The following is a 17858-nucleotide window of genomic DNA, read 5'->3' as shown; positions in this document are numbered from 1 at the left end:
CTTCTTGTAAGTATTCTGCTGTGTGTGCATTTCCTGATGTATCAATTGTTTCTGTAAGGAAGACATTTCCTTCTTTTGTTGTCACACACACACACATACGACAGGATCATTGTGGACATTGCTCTACCCATCAAGATTCAGGTTAACAATTTTACCCTGTAGACCTTTTGCACACTACTCAATTTATCTTTCATACACTTTATCCAGCACTTTATCTGTTGGGTGGACTTAATGATCCTGGTCTTAATGATTAAACCATGTTAATGAAGTGTGGGTTCTCAATCATACGGAAAGGAGAGTTTGCATAAACAAACTGGGTAATTTTTTCATCAATTACCTCTTTTTGTAATCTGCTGGTTCTTATCACAAACTTATCTATGGCTGTTTCTGGATGATGGAGATTTTTTTTTTTTTTTTTGGCTACAGGTGATATACTGTGGCTATGTGACGTACATAATGTGACTGAAACACTATCATTGGCAGATAACTCTGAAACTATAGAAATTGATGGTGATCTTGAAGGTGGATAGTCTTCAGAATCCTGTATGTTGAGGATGGATTCTCCTAAACAAAATATGTCAATGCAGTATTATTACCATACTGCTCATTTAGTATTACTCATTGCATTCACTGACACTCAGTACTGCTTTAAAAGTGAAATTGTAAAAGGAAGATCTGCCTATTTCAGTTATTTATTTTTTATCACAACTGCATCTCAAATGATAGTACCATAGAGTAACAACTATATTTTTTGCTCCAACATGAGAATTCAAGAATAATCCAGAAGGAAGACAGGCAGTCCTTAAGAAAGAAGTATGAAATAAAAAAGTTTACCAACCTGACGATCGTGCATGTTCAGACATGTTCCTTTCATCATCTTCAACTCAGCTTCCTCCTGAGAAGGAACACTTCTCATGATGAAAGAACAGGAGTATTTGTGGCACCTTAGAGACTAACAAATTTATTTGAGCATAAAGAAGTGGGCTGTAGCCCATGAAAGCTTATGCTCAAATAAATTTGTTAGTCTCTAAGGTGCCACAAGTACTCCTGTTCTTTTTGTGAATACAGACTAACACGGCTGCTACTCTGAAACTTCTCATGATGTTGTTTCATTTGCGTAACCAGGCCTTGCCTTTCTTTGTTGCACTGTTTGCATTTTGCACACATGCCTGTCTTATCCACAGGTAGAGGAACTTCATTAAAATAATGGGGGGAGGGGTATCTCAGTGGTTTGAGCATTGGCCTGCTAAACCCAGGGTTGTGAGTTGAATCGTTGAGGGGGCCATTTAGGGATCTGGGGCAAAAATCTGTCTGGGGATTAGTCCTGCTTTGAGCAGGGGGGTGGACTAGATGACCTCCTGAGGTCCCTTCCAACCATGATATTCTATGATTCCCAAACTGGGTCTCTTTTACAGCCTGCTGCCATTACAGGTTTTCCCTTCTAGTGAGAGAGTGGTATGGTAGATCTCAAATCAATGAGGCTATTCTCAGAAAGACCTCAAGACTTCTGGAATATGCTGCTCAAACAGTTTCACTTTTGTTTCTACTGCCTGTCCTTCCCTTCTCACATTTATCTCCAGACTTCTTCTCCTTGTTCAGATCTATTCCGCTCTCCCTCTCCCCCCACATCTTCTATTCGTTGAACTTTTTGAAACTTTTTGCACTTTTAGAGAGAGGTAAGGGATTGACTCTGTGTACACAAATTTGCAGAGGGACAGTAGGGTTGATGTCTGTTATTTCTCACCTCTATATATTATTTATTTAAAAACATTTTTGCTGTTAACAAGCATGTTATCTCTAGAGACACAAATCCACAGTTTGAGAACTGCAAAACTAAGCATCTCTGATGGTATCTTCTAGACTTAGCACTGAGTCCCATTGGGTAGATAGAAAGATTAACCTAAATAATTTATACAGAAGCCCCTGGGACCCTATAAGATTGGGTCTCTAATCCATGAACCATTGGAACTCATTTACAAAACTTTTCTTAAACATTAAATGAATATATTGTCTCCATACTACGGAATTAGAATTTATAATCCCTATTCCATGATGAGACATTATAGCTCAAAGATGTATCTTAATTAAAAATATCTTTAGATAGGCTTTTTCCTCTTTCCTTTTTCAAAAAAATCCAATTTAAATAAAAAAAATCAGATTTTTTTTAAAATCATTGATTTTTGTCCACTCTGTATATTATGCTCTCACTAACACTTGTGCAACCCTTCTGACTTCAACAGATTTACACCAATGTAATTTATAGATTTTTAGTAATAATTCTGTTGATAATACATGAGAAGGAACATAATCCGTGTTACGCACCTCCAAGCCAACGAGAATTAAAGGGAGTGAATACTTACTTTGGTCACTAAAGCAAGCAGGTAGGACTCTAAATATGTACATATGTACGAAGATCCACTGAGCAAGAAGACCCAATTTTTACATACTCACTTTCCAGAGTACAAAACTACACTTGTAAAAACCTAATAATAATAAAAAATTAAAAAGTTCTTGCTACTGCGTCCAGCAGCAGAATTTGTAGGAGTAAAAGTTGGGGAAAGTTTCTCTCCAAAAAACACAATGAGGCCTATGCTCCTTATAATCTGTACCAGAAGGAGAGCACAGAAATGGGCATAGCAAAGCCCATGAGGTGTGATTCCCATGTAAGCCATTCAACACGATCAGTACATCTGGGGGAAAGACATTTTTGGATCTATTATACCAGTGCTCTATTGGGTCCCTGTTTTGTTTTTGGATGCAATTATAGGTACAGATTTTGCATGGTAAAGCTCTGTGCAGTTTGGGTTCTAGCTGTGTGAGAAACACTCCCCTCCCTGTGCACTGTCACAAGAAAGTAAGATGCATTTTCACTTTTATTCTCTAGCTTTGACTGCCTGGGCTAAAGGCAGAAAATTTTGATTAGTATGTTTTTAATTTTAAAATTGACTTCCTCTCAATCTAACAGAGCCAAAGTCTGTTGACTTGGAAATAGAGAATGGAAATACTTTCTCCATTTTGTATGTATGAAGTGACTTTTTTTTTTCCCCAATAGCTCTAGAGCATAAGTAGTAGGTGGAAGAAATTTGGTGGAGAGTCCATAGCCTGCAGACATGCTTTACAGTAGTGAAAATAGATTGTGATTTATCAAAGTAATGAGGTGTTGTAAAATATACTTTGTGTACTGTAAAAAAAAAATACTATGCACAGTGGATTTTTATAATGCCATCTTTTCAAATGTATCTAAGGGATTTAGGTGCATAAGTCCAATTTGAAAATCAGTTATACTAGTGTTCCTAAGTCCTGTAGGGGCTTTTGAAAATCTCCTCCATAACTGTCTACCAATGTTCTATTGCTTTGGCGCAGGAGTATGTTGGTTAGGAAAGTTTTCCTGTGTCTTTTCTGTGATTAATGAAGGTGTGTTGTGAGGCTAAATTGATTAATAAAGTAGAGAAAAGTCTCTAAAGAAAGGAGAAATTCCCTATTCAGTACAGTGTTTGGATGGCATGCAGTTAATGAGGTATGGGGCCACACACTGAATAATTAGGCTTAGAAAAAATTATTGAATAGTTTCTTTGTTCACTGAGTGCTATCCATCTTGTACGTTCTGGCTCTTACTCTGCGTAACACTTAAAAATACTCACCCACGAAAGCTTATGCTCCAATACTTCTGTTAGTCTATAAGGTGCCACAGGACTCTTTGTCGCTTTTTACTTAAAAATATGTGCTTAACTTTAAGCTTGATAGTAGACCCATTGACTTCTGTGTGCTTAAGTGCTTTACTAGATTGAGGTGAGTACATAGCACCTAACAGGATCCATTAAGGTCTTTTGGGAAAAAAAAAATAGTACATAGTCTATGCAATTAAAGACTGACTGTATCATAAAGTGTGCACACAAAGGGACAGAGTTAAGGTTCTGTTTGCAGCCTCAGTTTTGGCATTTCTAACTTTTGGGTGCTTCACTTTAGAACTTTAAAAGAACATTAATACTTTTTTAAAATGGAATTTGTCATAGAATTGTTATATCATTGTGGAAATACTGAAGCTGACTGGAGTGATTACATTTAAAAGTGTTTTCAGTATTTTTTCTTTACTGAAGCAGTAAGAGCTTGCAGATTACTTTCATCAGAATAACAACGAGGAGTCAGGTGGCACCTTAAAGACTGAGAGATTTATTTGGGTTTTCGTTACCCATGAAAGCTTATGCCCAAATAAATCTGTCAGTCTTTAAGGTACCACCAGACTCCTTGTTGTTTTTCTGGGTACAGACTAACACGGCTACCCCTCTCATATTTAATCAGAATGTTAATTGACTTCACTTCCACTTAACACAGGGAGATGTTACTAAAGGAAAGGGATTCCAAAAGAGACATCAGCCATGAGTTTTAAAGGTTGAGAATGAAGAATTTCATTAAATATTTTGGTGCAGTTTTGATGTAAAATCTTGTCTCCAGTTACTTCAGATGATGGTGCTTTTGCTCCCAACTGCAAATCAAATACATTTTTTAACGATTGATGTTACTGGGAAGCGAAACTGAGGCTGAAGGATGATGCCTAAGTGTACTTGCTGAACCATTAAAAAAAGTTCTAATCTTTATTGGCTCTATGGGTTGGATAATGCTGCTTACCAGAAGATAATAGGTACAAGATCTATTTCCATGACCAGTAGAGTCTGTTTTGAGCGAGGACTGTTGCTAATGGAAAAATGAAATGTTTCATTTATAATAGTTGTGTCTTTAAATAGTAATGTCAGTGGAGAGGTGGATTAATTTGGTGTCATCAAAGTAAAGTTATGCAATAAGGAAATGAGTATATCAGCACCATTGGCATGTACTATCAGATTGGTCTTTACCCAAAGACCATTGAAGCAAACGGGAGTCTTTCCATTCATTGGCCTTTGGACTTAGCCCAGAATGCACAAGGAAAATGGAATCCAGTGGAACTGAGATGGCTGTATTGTCTAATAAGTGGTATTGAGAAAGTATCCTTGCTAGGGTTCAGGAGCCTGCAGATCAAAAAACTGAATTGGGAAGTGGAAGGTCCAGGGGATAATGACTTCCTTGGACTTTTTCACTTTGATTGCTCTTTTGTTTTTTATTCAAGTGCATGGAAGTTACTTCAGGACAGATGCACCTTGAATTCCGTTTTTTTACCAAGATTTTGTGGGCGTATAGCTATTTTAAATATGAAGGGTTTCTGAATGAATTTCATTTTACAGATCAATACATAGTAATATACTTAGCAGGAATCTGAAATTCACTTCTATATTTAAGGTAATAAGAACAGTAAGATTTTGTAACTGTTTACCTCCAGTTTCACCTTCTTGGATTTTCTTATCAAAAATTTTGTGTAGATTTTCATAATATGATACTTCCTCTCCTTTATTTTATTTTCTTTGATGACAATTAAAATATCATCACTGGCATCTGAGTTAGCATTCACAGAAATGAATGAGGCAGTTCTAATCTTAATCTCAAAGCTATTGTTAAGGATTCTTTGCAAACTCAAGCAGGCATCTCTGCATCAGTTATATACACTTATCATTTTCAAATTTTTCTTTGCAACCATAATAGCTAGAGACGGTGTTGGGCGTGCTGCTTTTCAGATTAGATATAAACCCAAAGGTCCTGACCACTTGTGGTCATTCAAAATCATTCACTTTTGGCAAGGGTAGAGAGGTTAATCCCAACTTCCTGGCTAAATTATTTGGGTGATTACATTCTGCTTTCTTAAATTGAAATTTATATTGGATATGGTGTTCTTTCACTTCTTGTTCCAGGGACATGTCAGTTCAACTTCCTCTACGTGGCAGATTTATACACAGTGTTCCCTTTCTCAAGGGATTAGAGAGTTAACACGATTCCTGACATTAGTTGGTGTGTTTACACCTTGCATTTCTATTTTTTAAGGTGAGAGGACCTTCAAGTGTGATCACTGTGATGCTACCTTCAAAAGGAAGGACACATTAAATGTTCACATCCAAGTTGTGCATGATGGACATAAGAAATATAAATGTGATCTGTGTGACAAAGCCTTCGTTACACCTTCAGTGCTTAAGAGTCATAAAAAAGTGAGTATAATCAACTCCCCTGCATTTTCATTCATTTCCTTGTTTGTTTACCCTCAAGACTGTGTCTAAACATAATATCCCTCAATGTTCCTGTATGGTGGTTTTTTTCAGTAAAAAGTTATCCGTTATTGTTAACAAGAACAAACATAATGTATTGAAATAAGCAAACTGGGATTGCTGGTGGCATCCAGAGTTTAAGAGGTTCATAGGTAAAAGTCCTTTCTAAACACTCCAGCATTGGGTGTGTAGCAGAGGTGACTTGTTGCACTGCTCTTACAGCACTCCTATCTACCAGTCCATAGAGCGGCATTGGTGTCAGCTATAGAAGAGGCCACTTGCTCACCTTCCTGGCCAGAGGTAAGGTGTCAGCTTAAGTAGTTGTTAATAGGAGTGAATGTGGAGAAAGTAACTGAACAAAATGACCAGCCACAATAAATGATCTCCAGTGCTGCCACCAAATGTAGAATGAGAGAATCTGCTAAAAAACATTGTGTATGTATTCTTAACTTTACAGTTTGAATTGGCGTGTGTGTGTGTGTAAAACAGAAACCGTTATAACTTTTTTTTTATAGATTAATAGCAAAACCAAGTGTAATTGTGGTATTTATGTACAGCAATTTAAGCGGGAGACTATACGAAGCACTGTTTCTTTACATTATCATTAGGTTCCTACCAAATTCACGGTCCATTGTGGTCAATTTCATGGTTATAGGCTTTTTAAAATATTACATTTCCTGATTTCAGCTATTTAAATCTGAAATTTCACAGTATTGTAATTGTAGGGGTCCCAACCCAAAAAGAAGTTGGGGGGTGGGGGATGGTGTCACAAGGTTATTGTAGGGGGAGGTTGCTGTACTACTACCCTTTCTTCTGCGCTGCAGCTGGCGGTGGCGCTGCCTTCAGAGCTGGGCAGCTGGCGAGCAGCTGGCTGGGAGCCCAGGTCTGAAGGCAGAGCTGCCGCCAGTAGCAGCACAGAAGTGTGGCATGGTATGGTATTGCCACCCTTACTTCTGCGCTGCTGCGTGCAGTGCTGGGCTCTCATTCAGTAGCTGGTTTCAGAGTAGCAGCCGTGTTAGTCTGTATCCGCAAAAAGAACAGGAGTACTTGTGGCACTTTAGAGACTAACAAATTTATTAGAACATAAGCTTTCGTGGACTACAGCCCACTTCTTCGGATGCATACAGAGTATGTAGCTGCCACTCTCTGGCTGCCCAGCACTGAAGGCAGCGCAGAAGTAAGGGTGGCAATTCCACGACCCCCCTAAAATAACCTTGTGACCCCCCCCCCTGCAACTCCCTTTTGGGTCAGGACCCCCAATTTGAGAAACTCTGGTCTCCCCCCGTGAAATCTGTATAGTATAGGGTAAAAGCACACAAAAGACCAGATTTCACGGGGGGAGACCAGATTTCACGGTCCATGACGTGTTTCATGGCTGTGAGTTTGGTAGGGCCCTAATTATCATGCAAGTGAGTTTAGCATTGAGAATGCTTATACAAACTAACTACAAAAGGGAATTTAAAGTTTGTTGCCATTCTGTCCTTATGTTGTCTTATGGTCAGTGCTTGTGTGTGTGTGTGTGTGTGTGTGTGTGTGTGTGTGTTAGCACACACCTTTCAGCCCACCGCATAGCCTGGGCTTGATCTCAGACCTCTGAATTCTTGAACATAGTGGACTGTTTCATCATCTTAGCTTTGTATGGCACCAAGCACACAGTCACAGATTACAAATAGTAATGGGGCCAGTTAAAGAGAGAATGGATTTCTTTGGTTGTTTTTTTAGTTTTTTGTTTGGGTTTTTTACAGTTTTAACCTTTACTTAAATATATTTCAGTGCATTGATGATCTGTTTTTTAATTTACTGGTATCTGTTTTGAAGTCACAGTTATCTCATTTACTCACATTTAAATACATCTTGTATTACCATTTAATATGTATATTAAAATATTTAATATTTATATTACAATAATGCATAAATGAGAAAATAGTATTTTTTAATATTAACCTTTGATGGACATAGTAGCAAAATCACTGGAACCTTTCCTACGCTATAGCTTCCACCATTGCTACTACCAATGAAGAATTACGGTTATGAAATTGGCTTGTTAACACAAAGCTAGAGAGCATTACTGAAAGAAAGCTGCAATAGAAAAACACATCTATAAGAAGGGACACTTGTGAAAACTGGTAGATGATGGGTGTCTTATGTTTAAGCTTTTCAACAAAGCTGGGGATGGGGAGTTTGGAGAATTCTTGTTCCTTTTCCACATTTAATCTTTTAGTTCTTCCTCTTGTTTCTGGTTCCTTTTTCTTTCTGCTCCATCTCTCCCTCTTTTTGGGATATGCAAAGGACTAGAGCATAGGCAGTTGGCCTAATGGTCACAGCTGGGCTGGTGTCCCCAAATCAAGGATGGCCATGAAGTGTAGTCAGCAAGCAGGGATCAGAGTAATTGCTAGAGGCAGGATTGATAAGTGAGAGTCAGGGTTAGGGTCAGGCTGGGTCAGAGACTGGAGATCAGCAAGCAAAGTGAGATCTGAAGTCACAGCAGGCCAGAAGTCTGTGCGGCTGTCTGGGCAATTTTCTGGGAAACCGCCAGGATTACATAGTGGGCATGGGCCAATCAGAAGGCCACAGGATGCTATCACTAGAGCTCCTTTAGGCTCCGCAGGAAGTACCGCCCAGTCTCCACAGTACGCCTCGGACATGGCTCTCTATGGCCTCCTGCTGGCAATGTGGGAATGTCAGCTGTCCCAGGCTCTGCAAACCTGGGTTCTAGTTCCATGGATTCTCACAAGATGTGACTCTTTAGGATGTGCCTATCAAACATTAAATCCTGTGGCCAGCCCTGCCTCCTCAAGAAAATGGATGCTAGATTTTTGTGAAAAAACATTAACAAATTTCACCCAGTGCTTATTAGTATAGTGTGAGTATGTGGGGATTTTTTTATGCTTTTGTGTTGATGCTGGTTTATAGTAATTTGGTTATGATTAGTAAATGAAGCTCATTTGCTGAAAGCTTCACTTCTAATTTACTGTATTAGAGCAGATTAAAATAGTAGAATAAGATATTAATTCTTTGGAACAACGATGATCTGCTCTTCCTCCGACAAAGATCATCATGCTCATCAAATGGCTACTTAATTAGATTTTTGTTTGAAACTGCATTACTTTGAGATACCACAACAAAATGGATTGCTTTCAATATCTCAGATTGATTTTTAATTAGTAATGATATGTTGAGTAAACAAAGTACATTAAAATTGTGGTCTCCTCATCAAGAAAACCAAGTTTGTTTTACAATCTATATATTTATTTTTAACCACAATAATACAGAGTGTAAAATCTAAAAATAATCTAAGTATTTTTTTCCATTTTTTCTTTGTTTTAATGAATGAGACAGAAAATGTGTGGAAAAAGAATTTGTGACCTCTCTCATCTACTACGTATCATCAGGGTTGTGTGTGATTTTTTTTGTTTTTTGTTTTTTGTTTTTTTTTTTGAGAGTACAGGAAAAATTTATTTTTAAAATAAGATTGTCATGGAATGCTACAAAAATAGCAGAATCCACCTATAAAAAGATGGGCCTAAGAGGGATAGGGATAGTTTATGCTGCCACTGTCCAATCCTTTATGCATGTAGCTGTTCAGCAGACTGGAAACCCTGATCCCTTTATAGACACTGTTCAATTGCGTAGAGAGTTTGAGGGTAGATCAAAGTTGAGCTACTTTATTCTCTTTAATATATGCTATTATGTCTAAATGTATAGAAATAATTTCTAAAAGGAAGATTATAAACAATAAATATTTAATACTTAACTTTATTATTAAATTAATAGGATTTAAATACATTAATATACTTTATACTATATAATATTTATGTAAACAAACTTAATGTAAGGAACAAATAGAAGGGTCTTTAAAAAACACTTCTGGGGACACTGTTTACCTAAAACACAGTGAGCATATGTTTATAGCTGTAGTTATGAAAATGCGAACTTGCCCTTAACACTGTCAAAACATGACGGAGGAAATAAGTCATTCCTATTAGTTATACACATTGCTAGAAGTTTTGTGGGATAACCTGACCAATCCATTTCTTCCCTTAATCAGCCCTTGCGTCTAGTATTATGCTTTGAAAGAATGTTACTCCTTGATATGCTCAGTAGGACTGATGAATGATGGAACTCTAGTCCCTCTTCCAGGGGACTTCTGAGTTTCAGGTTCTCAGAAAAACAATGTCACCACATCCTTTCTTGAGCTGCAGGGAAATACAGTATCTCAATTGCCTTCTTTTCAACTGGTTTCTTCCTGTCTGTTACCTAAGGAGAACCTCAGACTTGCAATTCTGTCTTGGCAAAACAATGCCTTCATTCAGAATGTTCTTTAATTTGTTGGTGTTATCCCCTTCACAAAGCGTTATGCCAGCTCTTTTTCTTTAATTTTGTACATATGCAGTACTTGCTAGAGCGAGGCACATTGTAAGCATTTGTTCATGTACACCTTCCTTGTCACACTGTGCACTTCTGTATATGGCCTACGACATCTCTGCTTTCCAGTTGTAAGCAGTTTTCAGATGAAGATGGACATCCTGCAAACTATGGAATGGTTTTGTTTTGTGTAACTAATTCCCTTTTGAAGACTAGAAAAAGCTGCCAAACTCCTTTTCACCCGTGACTGGTCTCAGACACGGTTTGAACACAGGAGTCCAAAGGTGAATAGCTAGTGTAGAAATACAGTGTGCTCCTTAGCTTTTCCTTTCTTATGTAACTGTTTACAAATGATCAGTCATTTCTTTATTAAGGGCCCCATGCAGGAAGGTGCTGAACCACTTAACTCCCACTGGAATGAGTAGGAGACACGGCCACTTAACAAATCCCAGGATCATGGCCTATAAGAGATGCCTTTGTGACTGTTGTTTTTTGAAGCTTTTGGTTTATTTTCTGTTATCTTTTCTATTAAAAGATTAATTTTAATTTCAAATGCATCTCTTCAACACTGATCTGAAGTCCTTTATTAAGTCTTTTTACAGGCAAATCTCCTATTCAAGTTCATAGGAGCTTTGCATGTGTAAGACCTGAGAAGTGACTTCAGAATCAGACCCTACTGTATGGTATGTATCTTTCTGTTTTAAGTTTTATACCTTCATTTTAAAATAGCTGAGATGGCAAGTAGTATAGAATTCTGATCCGCACACTAATATGGTTTGTGGAAAAAATGGAAAATGTTAAGGATGTAAATATAGCATACAAAATATCTTGTATACTTACAGATAATGGCATCTGTTTCTTTTAATTCCTTTTAACTGAATTTCTGAAGCTACAAAAACATTTCAGAGATGTGCTAATGATGACAGAATTTAATTAGTCTTAATTCTTATATTTTCAAAGTTTGAATGAAATGGTAATAGTTGCTCCTTCTTTGATGAATATGAATCTATGCTGGTATATTTGTGCATTTAGATTTGAATACGTATAATTTATATAAGAACTCTGATACTAACTATACAGTGATTAATGTCATATAGATATTTATATGTTGCACATACACACACTTTTATATATTTGTGTGTGCATAAATATATATGCACGCAGAGACATAATTATATATGAGTCAACATTTTGAAAAATGGCTTCTAATTTTGTGGGCACAATCATATGTCCCTCCTCAAAAGATACAATTTGTGGTTGCAAAACGCAGTTGCTTTGTGTGCAAATCTGAGAGATATCTGTCCAGCTTGTGCTCATGCAGATGTTTGAAGTAATTGTGTCTTTTATGGGTGCAGTTAACGGTAATGAAAACTGTTGGTACAAATTTACAACATTGATGTCTGATGAAAGATATTTCTCATAATTTGCATGTAACATTTGTTTTAAAAGCACATTAAATCCTTTATTTGAGAAATATAAATACTATTGTCAAACCGAGGTCATTGGATGATGATTTTTGTGTGTGTGTGCAACGTTGGTCTAATTATGCAGGGGAAAATCCTGAAGGGTCTACCAAGTGATAGCCAGTAAAAACACCATATGAGATTTTGAGAGGTTACATAATAATTAGACATGGACTAAGCCCTTTGTCTAAAAGTGCCTTCCCACAGCCCCTTGAACTTGGAGGCAATTCAGATCTCAATCTAGATCTAAATTTAAGCCCATCTCTAATAATAACTTTGTAACTGTTACCTGGTGAATAAAGTCCTTTTGACAGCTGAACATCACTCTACAATGTAGCCAGGACCTTAAGGCCCAATATCCCCAAAGAGAACCGTTGTCCTAACTATAAATCCCGCCCCCCCATCCAAACTAGTCCTTTACCTTCTGAAGAACTTGGTTGATATGAAAAAGTGTCTGTCTTATTGTTATCACTAAGTATTCTGTGCATTATAAAATAGAAAATTGTGTAAGAGTCAAACCTCCAAATTCTAAAGTTTTTACTTATTCCTCACATCAGCAAATATTCCTTTGAACTCAATGGAGTTTTGCTGCAGTAAGGACTGAGTGAGAACTTCAGGGCATGTGACCCATAATTTTAACAGTTTTTATTGTTAAGATAATTTTAAAAACATACTCTCATTTTAACCCCAGATGACACTAAGAAGTTAGATCTAAGAAGCCAAGTTAGTCCCAATGAAGGGACTTATTGTTCTTTATTTTTCTTTTCATCCACGTGTATTAGTCACACAAACTTGAATGGAGAATTGATCCATAGTATATCTAAGATTCAGATTGCAGGGTTTTTTTTTTTTTTTTTAATGCTTTCCTATTAATTTTCTCTTTTCCTTGTTGAGAGATCCTTCTCAGGATGAATCATAAGATCTGAGGAGCATAAATATCAAATTGAGTTACTGACAGGTTCTGTGTAAATAAATACCAGACTTTAAACTTATTCCTAAAAATATTTTTTTTAATTAAAAACTAGATAACTAGTTTTTATTTTAAAAAACGAGAAGTACCTGTCCTTTATCCCGTTGGTCCCTTTGGTTCATTCTCTATTGTAACCACTACCATTTTGTGCTGCTATTACAAATAAGACTGGCCATTTATTTGAGCAACCAAGAACTCCTGCGGAAGTTATGTATTGCTTCAGGGAATCCTGTGATTTTTGGTTCTTTGGACTGAATTAGTAGTTGTCTATCTGGAATCCCCCAATGTTGCCATAAAAGATATATAAAACTTCTAAACAACCTTATCCTAATCAAGATGGATTTAACATTCATATCCCTGGCATCATGGAGTGAAAAGTGCATGTTTGTTGGATTTTGAAACTGTATCCCATTTACTTTAACTTCAACTACAGTATAATGCATACCATGTGAGTTAAGGTATTTACTGAAGAATAAAGAATATATAACTTTATAATGCTGAGGATTTTTCAATCAAAATGAGCATTAATTTCCTGACCTGTGAAGAATTAAATGCAAAGTTTTAAAAACTGAATTTGTCAGTGGGATGAACAGTTTAGTAATCTTACCTCTGCTATCCCATTTGAAATAAAGTCAGTAATCCTAAATGAAGAATGTTAATGTTTTCAAACAACTCCCCATAGACGGGTAGACACCATCCTGTGTGTATACAATTCAGTAGACAGATAAATCTTTATTCAGAAAAGAAGGCTAGAGGTAGCCCTGAGATGGCTAGTGTTCAGGTTATTTGTGAGGTAACATGGTGATGCTCACTTTGTAACTGCTAGATGGAATCCCTTTTAATTCCAACAAAACATATGTTCAAATGGTTCAGCCGTTTCATTGTGGGAAGAGAATCAGTTTGAGCTTATTGACTGTTTTCTGCTTTTTCAAAATTAATATTTTGATGTTACCTTTTATTTTTGTATTGAAAACATTTTTGTCTAGATATTCCTGATATTATGAGTAGTAAATACACAGTTTAGACACAAGTACAGTCAAATAACTTCAAATGACTAATTATTACCGTCAATAATTGGTAAAGTAAAAAATTAAATAAGGGCCAGATTTTGACATCCTTACTGTCTTTGAGTAGTACCTTCCATCATGAGTAGTCACATTAAGTAAATGTGCTTACGTGTGGAATAAGTTGCTGTAAATCAATCTGTGCTGTTAGTTTCAGCAACATAGAATGTTTAGAACCAAATGGGAGAGCATCTTTTCCAGGTTAGTTTGAGCTATACTGTTAGACCCCAGTTAAGGAAAACATCCATATTAACATTAAGCACATACTTAAGCACATGCTTAAAATGCTTTCCTGAATTGGGGCCTCAGAGCAATATGTGAAAATCTGCAAGAATCCAGGCCCACAGCTTTCACTGCAAAGTAGTCCTTCTGTTACCTTTATGCTCAGGATGGTAGTTTTGTTCCTTCAGAATAGTGTGCAATATACCAATATGACATTCTAGTCATAAAAGGACCAATTATACAAAGGTAGTGAACACGACCTCTAAAATTCTGAATGATCTTAGTTCCCATTGAAGTCAGTGAAAGTTACAAATGCTCAGCATATCACTCAAGATTGGTTTTTATAGTTGATAGGTAAAGGTATTGGCCAGTAAGTACAGTCTTAACTTTTTGATTCTACTGTGTTTCTATGCTGATGCATTTGATAACATTAAATATCTCACTAAGGCTTTTAATAAGTAAAGTAAACATGGAAATTGAATTTTTAATCGTTTTAGGAATAAAATTATGGGGTGGGGCAAAGAGACCCCGAGAAAGTCATGTGTTCTGTCTGTGTATGACTGATAGTGAAGTTTATAACCTTAATTAGATTATCAGTCACATTAAATTTAAGAAAACAAGTTAGTGTTTTCATGGTAAAACGTATCTGATAATAAAATACAGAAAAGCTGAAGTAAAGAAATTTGCTGCTCTTTCAGATAATGATGAAAGCAGTTTTCCCAGGAGAGGAGTGTGCTCTTCTATTATCCACAGGGAATTTACTATACGTGTGTACACACATGCACATATCCTTTTGACTTTACCATAACTAATATTTTTCTTATTTATACAATAAAAATATTAACTCTTATCTCTGTAAACCTGGCATATAACTGTTAGGAGTAGGAAGCACAGTCTGAAAATATAACTGCATACAAAAATAACTCCAAATAACTATAATTTATTGTCTACAGTATTGCCTAAACATGGCAATCTGTATTTTTCAGATCTGATTTCTTAATTTATGTATGTCACTCAAGTAAATTTAGGTGACGTACATAAATGATAGAGCTGATCTTTTTACACAAAATGTATACCAAATTAAGGGATTTTTCTTGCTGTTTTTAAGCCAGCTGATAGTGGTCCAAATAATTTTGAGTATTCAAAATGTAGACTACAATTTTTGTATGGAAAGTGTTTTGAACAAAAAATAGCTAACTATGGTCTAACCTCAAAAGATGCTAAGTATCCAACAGTCTGGGTGGTTATCTCCACTTTTTAGGGTTCCTGAACATCTCGCAAGAAAGTCTGATTTTTATAAGATCTCCAGCATTGCGTCATTTGGTTCAAACCGGAAATACCACAAGAACACAGTCTTTCACATCATAGTTTGTCTTGAAAATGGAGATACATATGAAAATAATTGTATAGAATTTGAAATTGTTCCCACAGATGTTCATAATTGGTTTATAGCAATTCTTGCCTTGCAACAGACTTTTTCTCTTTCAAAGCTGCCAGTTAACACAAGCGTACCCTGAAATATACACTTGAGTAGATTCCTTATCAAAGTACAATATGCACAAAAATATTTTTCTATATTTCTATATTTCTATAAATGGATGAATCTAAAATTTATCATGCATTAAATATAGAGGGTCCAGTCTTGCAACCCATATGTACTGAAGTGAATTAGAGTTTTGTATGTTGAAGGACTGTCCATGTTAGTTGAGTTATATTTAAACTCTACTCAAATTATGTTACAATTCGATCTCATTATTATAAGCCAGTTAGAAACAGAAGTTGTGGAGAGAGTTCTCCCACCCTTTCTCCAAATGAAATTTTATAACACCAATTCCAGTTCTTTTTCCTAGAGAAAAAATTATCTGTAGGACAAATCAAACTCTATTCTATTTTGTAATAAAATAGGACTAGACAAAAACACAAACTTTTAAGCAGTGGGTTCATTTTATTGAGGTTAGTGGTGCCTTGAAGAAATCAATTCACGGTTTCCTGTTTTGTACTGTTAATAGTATTTGGCATTGAAAATACCCTGCCCCCCCAATTGGGTATTTGCAAAAGCACATAAAGATTAATCAAACATTTATAAACCAAGCTATTTAAGGAATTATAAACTCAGTGAAACTGTAGTTTGTAAAATAAACCCTGTTTATCAAATCTATCAATAATGAGATTAATTTAGAAACTTTAGCTATTTTGTGGACTAAAAGGACATCCATGATTAATTCTTTAGAATCTCTGCCTGATGGTGTGGAAGGAAATATAAGCTTGGAAGAAAAGAAATACAATAGAGAAAAAACAAAAGAAAAATGGTCAATGTCAAGTATATTGACTCTTCTATGGATCCTAGTTCTTTAAAGCTATGCAAAATCTTCTTTTCTTAACTTTTTTTTCTCTTTCCTTCCCATCCAGACACACACAGGGGAAAAGGAGAAAATTTGTCCATATTGTGGACAGAAGTTTGCAAGCAACGGAACATTAAGAGTTCATATTCGGAGTCATACAGGTACAGTAGCTTATGTGATAAAGAAAATTTAGACATATAACTATATTACAAAAATATTTCTTGCAACCTAAGTACCATTTTACACACAGGCTGACTTAATACAGCATTTTGAGATTCTTAGTGCTCTTTTGCCTGATTAACTTGAAGATCTACAGCTACCATACTTCAAACATAACAATTACAAAAATCCCATTAGACTTTCTGATTACCCATCTGTTTGTCCATGAAAGAACTTTTCTTACTAATCGGCCTGCTGCTCTGGCCTGATTAATTTAGAGCCAAATCCTGCTACCCTTGTTTGTGTAGTTCCACATGACTTGAGTGGAGCTATGACAGTTTGCACCAGTTGAGGATCTGTCCCAGTGACTTGAATGGAACAACTCCCATAAGTAAGGCAAGCAGGATATGTCCCTTAGTGTTTTGAGACATCACCATAGTTCCCACAGTAAAGAATATTGGGCTATCAAATATGGGATTTGATGCATCACTGATTGACTAAAAATTGATTACATATAAATTAGATGGTCAATTTTGTTATTTTCACCTTTGGAAGCAAAAATTGATTCTATAAATATATCACCATGTTAGTGATTTCTGGTTCTTGTGGGCAGTACAAGATGAGGTGAAGTTAGAGAGATGCTTCACACCTGCCAGAATATTAGCTTAAGAGACAAGTTTGGTGAGGGAATATATTTTATTGGATCAGCTTCTGTTGGTGGAAGGGACAAGGTGGCAGGAGACTGGCTCATAGGCAGTCTAGTGGTTGGAGCAGGAATCAGGTCTAGGGCTCGGAGTCCGAATGTCTGAGCACAAAGTCAAAATAGAGTCAGAGATGGTGACTGGAGCCAAAGGTCAAAACTGAGTCAAAATCCAAATGCCAGCGCCAATGGTTGGGACAGAGTCAGAACCAGGGCCAAGGGTCAGAACCAGATTACCTCATGTTAAGGGAGGCAGGAGCAAGGCTGGGACAAGAGTAGGTGCACGACAGGGTCTAGGCTGGAGCAGTGTAGGAGTAAGCAGGAGCAGAGCTTGGAGTAAGGTGAGCACAGGGAGGCAGACAATCTGCGGGTGTGTGCATTATGCAGCCGCTGATCCTCGCAGCTGCTGGGCTTAAGAGCAAGCCACCTGACTGCCATAACCAATCGG

General features: G+C 36.6%; 1 protein-coding gene across 8 annotated transcripts in view; it reads left to right on the top strand.

Annotated features, from left to right (window-relative positions):
• Nucleotides 1-17858, top strand: part of PRDM5 (PR/SET domain 5) — a 138012-nt gene that overhangs the window by 71803 nt on the left and 48351 nt on the right. For 5 of the 8 annotated variants that reach the window (XM_034771863.1, XM_034771860.1, XM_034771859.1 and 2 more), the window contains 3 exons: nt 5908-6068; nt 6348-6425; nt 16619-16712. In XM_034771863.1, coding sequence (XP_034627754.1) covers nt 5908-6068; nt 6348-6425; nt 16619-16712 — 333 coding nt within the window. The remainder of the gene's footprint in view (nt 1-5907; nt 6069-6347; nt 6426-16618; nt 16713-17858) is intronic. The other 3 variants (XM_034771862.1, XM_034771861.1, XM_034771858.1) reach the window with 1 other exon arrangement.

The sequence above is a fragment of the Trachemys scripta genome, chromosome 5 (genome assembly GCF_013100865.1).
Source record: "Trachemys scripta elegans isolate TJP31775 chromosome 5, CAS_Tse_1.0, whole genome shotgun sequence".
Classification (NCBI taxonomy): domain Eukaryota; kingdom Metazoa; phylum Chordata; order Testudines; family Emydidae; genus Trachemys; species Trachemys scripta.
This window is presented reverse-complemented; position numbering and strand designations above follow the sequence as displayed.